This window comes from Bactrocera oleae, chromosome 2, assembly GCF_042242935.1.
Source record: "Bactrocera oleae isolate idBacOlea1 chromosome 2, idBacOlea1, whole genome shotgun sequence".
Classification (NCBI taxonomy): Eukaryota; Metazoa; Arthropoda; class Insecta; order Diptera; family Tephritidae; genus Bactrocera; species Bactrocera oleae.
The window spans coordinates 93,978,374-93,989,555 of NC_091536.1; the positions used below are offsets into that span (position 1 = coordinate 93,978,374).

At 35.3% G+C, this 11,182-nt stretch overlaps 1 protein-coding gene across 2 annotated transcripts; it reads right to left on the reverse strand.

The window, feature by feature from the left end:
• Positions 1–952: 952 nt before the first annotated feature.
• On the reverse strand, positions 953–9,499 carry FipoQ (F-box/LRR-repeat protein FipoQ). 2 transcript variants are annotated; one of them, XM_036356969.2, is made up of 8 exons: positions 9,340–9,499; positions 6,234–6,345; positions 4,973–5,297; positions 4,296–4,914; positions 1,850–2,017; positions 1,667–1,774; positions 1,509–1,604; positions 953–1,417 (listed from the first exon to the last, which is right to left on the reverse strand). In XM_036356969.2, exons 2-8 carry the CDS (start codon positions 6,318–6,320, stop codon positions 1,282–1,284), a joined length of 1,539 nt encoding a protein of 512 aa, XP_036212862.1. In that variant the 5' UTR covers positions 6,321–6,345; positions 9,340–9,499; the 3' UTR covers positions 953–1,281. The 2 variants fall into 2 exon arrangements, with proteins under 2 accessions (XP_036212862.1, XP_014099223.1); XM_014243748.3 differs by lacking the exons at positions 6,234–6,345; positions 9,340–9,499 and adding an exon at positions 5,613–5,919.
• Positions 9,500–11,182: the final 1,683 nt, after the last annotated feature.

An 11,182-nucleotide genomic window follows, 5' to 3' on the forward strand; every position in this document is an offset into this window, starting at 1 on the left:
CAAGATTGGCTGCAGTGAAAAAAGAGCGTAAAAGAAAGAGAGAGAGAGAGAGAGAGAGAAGTGACTGACGTGAGGAATATGTGGCTTACGAATTTTTAAACACTGAACATGGTATATTAGAGATCCCAAAAAAATATATATGTATATATAAATAATCAACGTGACGAGCTGAGTCGTTTTAAATATGTTCGCCTGTATATACGCAAACTAGTCCCTCAGTTGTTGAGATATCGGTCTGAAATTTTGCATACATTCATTTCTCCACAAAAAGCAGCTTATTTATCGATACTGACGGTATAGGGCCACTATATTATATATGTACATAGCTGCCTTATAAACTGACCGTTCTTATATTGAGACCTTTTTCGAGATATTCGAAGAAATTGTTCAGATCGGGTCACTATAGCATATAGCTGCCATGCAAACTAATCAAAATCGAGTCCTTGTGTGGAAAACTTTTTCATTCGCGAAGATATCTTTATAAATTAATGGCATAACTTATTGTTCAAGACAACGCTACAATCTCCAAACATTTTTTTCAGATCCGACTACTATAGCATATGGTTGACCGATCAAAATCACGAAAAATATTTTCATAAAAGATGTTTTTTCCTTATTACATAACTTTAACTGACGTATCAAGGACCGATGACAATGCAATAATTTGATAACAGTTTTCCATTATTTTAAAGGTGGACGTAACCCCGCCCCCTTAATGGTTTAATGTATATATCTTCCAAACCGCTAAAGCTAACTCAACCAAATTTGCTGCGAGGAAGTCCTTTTAGCCCTTTTTCATACGCTGTGAAATTGGCAAAATCAGATAATAACCACGCCCACTCCCCAAGATGTTAGGGAAGAGAGAGTGTTTTTTTAGTTTTTTTTAACTATTATTTATTTTAGTTTATAAAGCATTTTCTCTAAATTAAAATTAAACAGTGTAAAGAGAATATTTCAAAGCTGGAAGCTATAAAATTATTTATTCATAAAAAAAAATTAAATTTTGAACTTTATTTAGTTTTAATTGTTAACACCGACGTAGCTGCTTCATTATTACACACAGGCATTATGACCATATCTTTGACAAAATCGATCACGCTTTGTTGGTGTTGTATTTACAAAATTTCCAAAGAAAAACTGTAAAAGCCCTTGAGCTGCTTACATACAAATATCAAGCCACAAAACCAAATATCTAATTTGCTACGGACAATTTAAACGATTAAAGTACACAAAACATGACTAGAGAGAGAGACAGGGAAAAACAGCAACAATATTAATTCCTCAATTGAAAATCAATTCATTGTAATTGCGTAGCAAATGGTAAGGTGAGACGCGACAGCAAGTCGTTGTGCGTACAACGGTCACACGATCGGCGCGCTCGAAATTCGCCTTCACCGTTTCATAGTAGCGTCCATCACTAAACTCAAAGCAAATAGAAACGGTAATTAACAAAACAGATTTTAACATATATTAATTAGTGTTTGCATTAAAGGCACTGAACAGCTCACCTCAACACCATGCAGCGCAGCTTAAGACACTTGACGCGCAATAAATCGATGGCCTTTTGACTCTTGTCCGAGAAACGCAAATTATCGGGGTCCCATCTGCACAAATATCACGATGTTAGAAATTTTTATATTTTTTATTAATTCATTATGCAATTTACCTCAGTTCCAAACGCTCCAAGTTACCACAGCTCGATGCAATGGTGTCCATCAGCTGATCGACGTGTATGTTGACGCCAAGCTTCTCCGCTGTGCCCATCACAATAATTCTTAACAACGAATCAGAGACATACATATTTAATTATAAAATAATGTTATTACGAATTATTTTAAATGTCGCTTACTTTGCATTGCTTAGCACTGGTAGTATGGCCATCCACAGTTGGTCGGTAATATGTGGCATGCCAGAAAGGCTGCAGGCTACCAATTGTGCGCCGTGGCGTGTTAGGAATTTCTGCAATCCCTCATCGGAAATATTATCCGATGAATCCAAGTCCAAAGAAATAAGCGACCTAGAAAGAAAAGGTTAAATATATTCTCAGATAGACAGCTTTTTTAACCCTTGAGTATATACCGAAAGAAAGGATATCTCTTATACTTCTCTTTATAAAATATGTAAAACAGTAGTAAGACGGGGAATCAATAAGAACAGCATGTTACGCAGAGTTTCCTCAGAGAAACTCGCATCTTCATTCGATACTATACAAGGTGCGTTCTAAAGTAAACAGTAAAAATGTAACAAAGTAAACTGTAGTGTCGCCATCAATATGTCGACTAGTGCGTTAGAATTTGCTATCCTTGGAATCTATTGGAAGTGAAGTTATTGCGTTTTAGGTGTCAGTATGTTTTTGTCATCGGTGCGAAAATGAGCTTCGAACAAAGAGCCAACATTAAAGTTATGTTTTAAAATTGGCAAAACTTTTACCGAAACGTTTCAATTGATGAAACAAGTTTATGGCGATGATCGCTATCCCGTAGCAGAGTGCACGAGTGGTTTCAACGTTTTCAAAGTGGTCGTGAGCACATAAATGAGGATGAAAATGTAGGCCAACCAAAATCCGAGATCACCGAAAATTCCATCGAAACTGTGCGTGAATTCATAAAAAATCAGCCGAAATCATTATTGAAATTCATGGAAATAGAATTCAACATCTCCAAAACATCGACTTATCGCATTTTGACCGAACATTTGGGCTTACAAAAGGTGTGATCACGGTTTGTTCCGCACAAACTGACTGACGACCAAAAATTGTTCAGAATTCAACATTCGAAGGACCGATTATTTGACCAAAAATCACATTTTAACAATCAACCACTCCCCGTATTCACTTCATATGGCACCGTGCGACTTCTACCTTTTCGGAAACTTGCATTTGCCGATGAAAGGAAAGCGTTATGCAGACGTGGAGGCCATTCAAAAGGTTTGCATCGGCATACTGGCGGCCATACCGGGCAACGAGCGAAAACACTCGTTCGACATGCTTTTGGACCGTGCAAAACGCTGTATTAAAGCAGAAGGAGACTATTTTGAATAAAATTAATTGATTTTGATAAAATCATTTGTTTTGTCTTTTTTTAAAGTCCTGTTTACTATGGAACACACCTTGTATTGTTAGATGGAGGTAGGGAGATTTTTGCCGCAATATTTGACAAGCCTGGATAAAAAATTGTTTTTTTTTTGTGTCAAAGAACTAATGGGTGCTTTATTTTGAAAAAATCTCATAAAAAGCCGCACTTGTTGCGCTAAAGGTCTCATATATTCTGCTTCCTAAAAACCGCCCGAAAAGACCATTTTATTTCAGCGAGTCCGAAAAAAACAGGTATCACGAAAGGTAACCGTAATATAGACAAAACCAATTGACAACCGTATATACATAAGTACAAAGAGTTTAAAATTATCACTGTTCCGAAAATTGTGACCAAATTTTTCTCGAACTAGTAAGCATAGCCAGCAGTGAAGCTCCAGGAAAAAGGGGGGAATGAAGAATACCCTGGGAAAGTTTGAGCAATCCCAGGCCAATTTAGAAGGCCTGATGTTGCTCAATCTACGAATCGTCAAGTAACACCGATTTCCCGACTTTGAAGCCGTGGTTTCTTTTATACAGCGGTTGAGCGAATAATTCGATCAGAAAAACTGATCCGTTCAGGCAGAAACTTTTATAAAACCGTAGAAGTGACTTTACTTTTTTAAAATTAGAGAAAGAAACTAAACGGATGGTACAAGATAAAATATTATATATCATTAAAACAATGTCAAGGAGATTGCGTCTCAAGGTTTTTTTTGAAAGACACAACCTTGAAGATAGTTTCCTCTATCTTGGACTCACCGAAAACAACGAAAACAAAAGAAGTCTTAATTCGAGTTTTGAATATCTCTCGCCACTAAGTGCTACTTTGAACTAGGTAACATTTGAGAAGTAGAGACCTCTTTCAACAAAAAATACAAATTCTCTTCTCACGCCCGCTCTAACATATGGCACAGAAACGTGTACAATGCTAACAATCGATGAGTTTAAAAGATGTACGAAGTTCAAATGGAACTTTTTGACGATATGAAAATAGTTGACCGAATTTTTAATTCGAGTATTGAGTATCCAGTTTCGATAGAAAAGAAAGGTAAGTCCTCCGCGTTAAAACAACAAAAGGGATGTGGATTGAACTTAACTTGAGGTTTCAAATTTGCATACCAAGTACCCCTAATATGCCGACAATAAATGAATACATTTTAAACTGATGATTTATCTTAGAATAATGATCAACAATTAAGTAATCTTACTAGTAGCCACTCACCGCGTCAAACCCGACTCCATCCACAGCTTTAGTACGCTGTCGTTAAAGCCATTAATTTGACCTGCCGACAAAAACTTCAAATTCGGTATTCTTGTCAAAAGATCAACCAAGCATTCGGTTGTTAAATCGGTAGCGGTAATATCTAGTTCCTGCAAAGCGCATTTGTCCCACTCGACCTGCATTACATACTCTGACTTCAGACTGGTGCCGTTCATGAGCAAGCAGTTCAACCGCTTCGAGCGCTGAATCAATGTCTTTAAAGTGGTGCCAGTCACCTTATTGCAAAAATTCACAGCCAAACACTCCAACTGAATACAGTTCGAGCTGAAGGCATCGATATGCGAATCGTCGATAAAATTGATGCCATACAAATTGATCACACGTAAGTTTGGTGTCGCCGACTTTAGTTTATGCACATTGATGACCTCATAAATCTCCTCTTCCTCCTCCTCGCACTTTTCATAGGTGCCAATAAGATGCAATACCTCCAGACCGTTTATGAAATTGTAGATCTTACGCATGAAACCCTCCATAAAGATCACCTCCGACAAGCAAATGCACATGTAGCGCAACTTGGTCGGAAAAGCTTGCATCTCGCTGAAGTCGTGCAACTGCATGGCTTTTAAAGAGATAGCGATAGTAAATTTTCTATGCACAGTAAATGTTTTAGCACTCACCTGTGGAGAAATCCAATAACATATGTGTGAGATTGGGACACTTGCCAGAGAGCTCATGCAGCACCGTGTGTGTGATCAATTCAATCGGTAACTCTATGTAACGCAATGTCGGACCAAAACGCACTGAGATCAGCGCAAGCAGTGACTCCAGTGAACCCACATGTAAACCAGAGACCTCCGGGCGCAACGAAACATTCTTCCACAGGCGGGTATCGTAGGCAATTTGACGCCAACGTCGACAGATGCGCGCCAGGCGACAAATCTCACGATGCGACAGATAAGAGAAGATGTGTAGGATCACTTTGTCGGGCAATTTTTCGATCGTCTAGAATGTAAGCGTTGGTACATATAATCAATATTGGGATCTCGTGTAATTTCAAGGTTGCCACATTAATATACGGGCTACTTTATGATAGAACTTATATGTATTTATATACTGCATACAGCGCTAATTATTATAATGGCATCAAATGCACCCCCGTCAAAGCACAAAAATAGCATATATGCCTACGTATATACACACATACATAAATATATATGTATATTGGCCTGAAATATGCTTTTGACAGGTAATATTTATTATTTTTTGTTTAATTGAATTTTGTTAAATATTTACGAGCAACTTTTGGAGTTATCGTACCGTATCAGCGAAGGGTGAGCGCACAGTACCATCGGATAGGTACACCTGTGACGCCTCGACAGCTAGTTGACCCCAAATATCGGTTGACAAATCCATTATGAATTTACACGCACTTGTTCTTTAACTTTTCAATTTATTTTGAGCAATTAATTACTATTATTTTTAGTAGAATTTCTTTTTCATGAAAAATTCAGCACTAAAATAATTCGTATTGCCTTCGTTTGGCTTATGTAAAAATATTGCCTCCTTTAGTGCCCTATCTCAACACAAATCACATCGAACGTAATGTTTCCTACCAACTGTTGGCACTAACGCCCGCTCCATGATGTTCACAGTAATAGCGAAGAGCGTCGAGACGGTTTTATTTTTAGACAAGTTGAGAGATTGTTTTGAATTTTCACAACAACAAACTTGTGCCACTTTTACTCTAGCGATCAACAACAACAGCTTTGTGTTGTTTTCACTAGCAAGTCGGTCATACACCCCCATTGGATGAGCGCAACACTCTATAAATTTCTATGAATCTACATCTACATGCACGAAGCACTCATTTCTCACTCACGTGGAATTACACCTGCGCGATCAATGGTGCTCAATATGTCTTTGTATATTTGTACTCACCAAACGCTCCTTTGACGCGACAGTAATGTCATCACGTCCAATTGCCGATGAGGAGGTTTGCACTGCCAAAACATTCCAATTGTCCATTACTAGAAGTTGACGCGTCTTTTAGCTAGAACATAAAGTAATTATCTTTTAATCATGGTGAGATTGAGACGGTGGTGGTAAAAGGGAACACATGGCGTATACGTATTGTTAACATTCAACAATGTAGTAAATTGAGAAAGTTTGAAAGCGGTTTTGCTCTCTAAACATATTTAATTCCTTGTATTGAATTCGACTGTGTAACTTTCTAAATGCTTACACACGTAAATTGTTTTAATGGGGAATCCAAGACATCTAGTGCTTGAGAACTATAATAATAGGCGATGACTTCAAATAATCGATACAAAGATTTAAAGAATGGTATAAAGTTAGCTTTGAGATCCTGACAATGAATTCGTATTTCAATACTTTAAAAGCGATAGTTTTCTAATATTTTAATAGATTTTTTGACGTAGAAAAATCTAGTTGGGCAATGTTTTGCGTTGCAGCAATAATTATAGAATCAAAAAGTATTTCAGGAGTACGAATGTGTTGACACTTCTGTTTAGAATATAAAAAAAAAATTTTTAACAATTTAAAATAGATAACAGTTTCATCAAAGTCGAGGATACGAAATGAAAACGACTAATAGACTGAAACTATGTAACCCAATTTTCTAGTTTTGATGTTTGGAAAACTCAAGTTTAATGTGAAACTAAAAGAGTGCGGTCATAGGATTGATATTTTACATTAAAATAAGAATGGCTTACAGGCTTACTGGCTACAGTAGATCCTTCATTGCCTCTAAATTTCTTTCCATCTTGTCTTTCTTGAGGTCTGAGAACAGAATAGTTGCTGGAGGTGACAGTCGGATAAGAACCGGACTTCTTTCGTTCCTTTTTTTAAAGTGTGAGCTCGATTGTGAGCGGGCATGGCATCGACCTAGACCTTTCACATGGTGGAATATTAAAAAACAATATATCCAACACATATCTTTTTCAAGTTTGCAGTATAAGCTAAACTGTGTGGAGAACCGTTAGAGAGGTACAATACATAAAATGCGAAGAATATTAGTTCTGTCAAAACTTTTAACTGATTTATATTTTTCTTAAAAATATTTAGAATACTGATAATAAAAGTAAAATAAATTTTTTGCGACGAAGAACTGCAAGCAACTCAACCAGCTTAGAAGCAATTATGATAAATAAATGTTAATTAGATGTGCACTACCACTACTCAGAACCAGTTTCGACTACCATAAAAAATATTATTTCGGTAAGCAAAAGTAAACCCTTTTATACCTTAAACAGTGTATATTATGTTTTCACAATCAGCTTAACAGTCAGAAGGAAACGTCGGAGACCCCAAAATATATATATGTATATAAATGATCAGCGTGAGAAGCTGACTCCCTCAGTTTTTGAGATAGCGAACTAAAGTTTCGAACACGTCCTCTCTGAGAAGCTACTCATTAGTCAGAACTGCCAATATCGGATATGACATATAGCTCTTATACAAACTGAAGGATCAAAATCAAGTTCTTGTATGAAAAACTGTTTTATTTAAGAAAATATCTTCACGAAGTTTGGCATTAATTATTATCCAAGGCAACGATACAATTGTTTAGATCGGACCACTACAAAAAACTGACCGATCAAATCTAGTTAACGTTTTTATTTTGTTCTACCATGACAAAGATCATATAAACTAGAATAACCATTCAGAGTTGAAAGTTCATTTATCAGGTAACAAAAAGCCGAACATCACAAACGGAAACAGAAGCTGTGTCAAGCCTTTAACAGAATCAATTATATACACATCCATATGTGCACTGTGGATATTTAAAGTACTTAAGTACTTGGTGCAAGTCCTAGTATTCAACTTCAGTAATATAATTAAGTCGTTGGTAAATATGCCGAAAAATGTCACTAATTGATCACCACAACTCGATGGTTTAAGTTGACAACGATCATTCGATAGACCATGGTTAGGATACATGACTGCAAACAAAAAAAATATTACTTATGAAAAGAGATTTTGATAACTTTAATTTCTTTAATTTGAAGGCCGTTGAGTTTATATCTGAATGTGTTCCTATACTTTCAATTCTGTTCGATATTGCCTTTTTAACAAGCAGCGGAAGCATTTGTACTTCTACTAACACAGTCATACTCAAAAATACTTGTTTAAACAGTTAAACATATTATATTTTTGCAGATTGGCCTATTTTGACTAAAATGTTTGTCTGTTCATAATATGAAAAACGTCCGGAATATTGTGACTGCAAATTCTGTGTAGAAATGCCGGAAATGAGACAGCATTTTTTTTGGCACAAACACAAAGAAATTCGCTTTCAAAAGTAGCGATAAAGGCAATAAATTAGAAAATATTAGAAATTCGTAAATATTAGAAATTTATTGCTTCATCAAAGGAAATTATGGCATTTAACTTTTATTACTTTAGCGTTGTATATTTTACTTTTATTTTGTAATTATACAAATTGTTGTTTTTGATTAAGATTTTATTTTGAACTACAATACATTGTAATTCTTTTTATTTTTCCTTCAAGTGCAAAATTTTGACCAAATTTGTGTTATGTACTAGAATTAATTTATTTTCGCCCTTTAATGAGTTATGTATTTTTATGCATATATTGATATACATACATACGTACATACATATGTATATATGTATGTATTTTGTATTATGCACGAACTATTTGCTGGCAATCATATAGAATTCGAGCCACAAAGTGGTCTATTTTCATGCACAAATATTCCGGGGCAATAAAAAGGTAATAAAGTGCTTTAAAAATATGAAGGCACGCATTGATTTATTTTCAAATATTTGTACGTGAACATAATTTTCAATTTTTTTTTTTAGTTTCAATCACTTTGAAAGACGCCACAAGACAGAAAAAATTCAAAGTTATGCCACTAAATATTTGGTGGCACTTAACATTTTTTTTTCACAAATGATTATTTATTATTTAAATATTTTTCACACATGCACATATTTAAATACAATATTTAATTTTCAAACTTTTTAAACACATATAATATAATTCACTAAATTCTATTACCGTTAAAGTCACACGCGAGAGTAATCACGAGATTAGAATTAACTGCAACTTCAATTAATCTTAATAATTATTTAATTTCATTCAAATTGCTTTCGAACTTCAATCCCCCAAGCAATATGATGTTGGTTGCACTAAAAATCCCGAACAACTGAATGCTGAACTTGTCGGTGCACATTCACAAAAGTATATTGTTTTACAAGTGTATGCATACATACATATCTACATAGATGTAGATAAACATACGTACATACAAGCGTATAAACATCTTTGTTTTTAGCCATATTCCACATATTCAGTTTAGCCCGATTTGCACCGTTTTGTGCCCTAACAAAAAGGAATTGGCAACTAACATCCGCCAAACAACTCGTCAACACTTAGGCATGTCGTACATACATATATATGAATATTTTCGTCATTTGCCCAAATAGCAACGATCACCCCGATCGTGTCAAACATAGATACCCATGTACCATACATCAACGCCACTAGGGCGCCGCTGTGTCTAACAATCACTTATTTTAGTTCTTTTTCTAAGCAAATTTACAGTGTGTCCGCAAATTGATCACTTTTATGTAAGATTTGTAATAGGCTCAGAGTACGTAATGGAATTGATTTTTATATTGTTTGTATATACAGAGATTGTGTTAAGGTAGAAACTGTTACAAATCCGAGTGATCATATATATATGGCACTGCTTCATAGATCCAGCTAAGCGCCTAGTAATGATCAGGTATACGTACGTGTATGATTATACAAAAAGAATAAGTCAATTATGGCTTATGGTCCCAATTACTACAATATTCAAAAAATCATACTTAAGTAAAATCCCAAGACTTTATGGCCAATATTCGCTCTCCTAAAATTATTCTGTTAGAACCAAAGTCACTATTGGCATCATTAAAATCATTAATGTCGGACGAACGGTGTCACAAAATGCCTCTGACACAAAATTATAAGACTTTCATCATGCCAAATGGAGTTTTGAACGAAATTGGACGTCCTCAGATTTTAAATATTCAATGTAGTATCGACGGGGTGTAGCCAAGCAAAAAAATGCCTCGTCTGCAAACAATAAATTATGTCGAGTAGGCAACCAACTCCTTGGTTTCGACGTGGTTGTTGTTGTAGTGACAAAAAACATGCCTGATATACAATAATTTGGGGAAATGCAGCCGCGTTGACAGTTCTTAGCGGGATAAAATTCCGGGTCCGTTCCGGTAACGTAGACCCGACTGTCGTGAGAAACGGTGGTTTCTCTTAGTGTTTAACGCTTTATTTTAGATTCGGTCAAGAACGCATAGGCTATTACATAGTTAAATAAGATGAAAAATAAGAGGAATTTAATAACTTTAGCTTCAAATCGGAAGTAAAAGAAAAGCTTATGAATGTGAAGTAAATTATACCACGACAATCGTACAAAAGCTACCAAAGTTTTGACTAAAATGTTGTTCTCTAGTGTTTTATAATGAACCCTCGATTCATGTATGTTTGAAGAGTTCATTTTCGTGGCATCAGCGTAACCCATTTGCTTATATACACACCCTCTACTGCACGAGCTTAACTTTCGGTAAAATTTGTACTGGAATAACAAAAAAAAAACAAATTATTTCTAAATATTGAATTAATTTGTAATAATAATATTATATGTCTTAAAGATAGTTTGAATTTTACAATATATACTTCGTAGAATTTGATTCTCAGAGGTCAAGACATCGTAAGGACTCACACATTTTTTGATGAGGTGATCATTTGATGTCATACTGTACCTTTATGGTATGTGTAGGTATATGTCTAAGGAACGAGAAATACTTTCTAGTTATAAACATATGCATTGAAATATTTC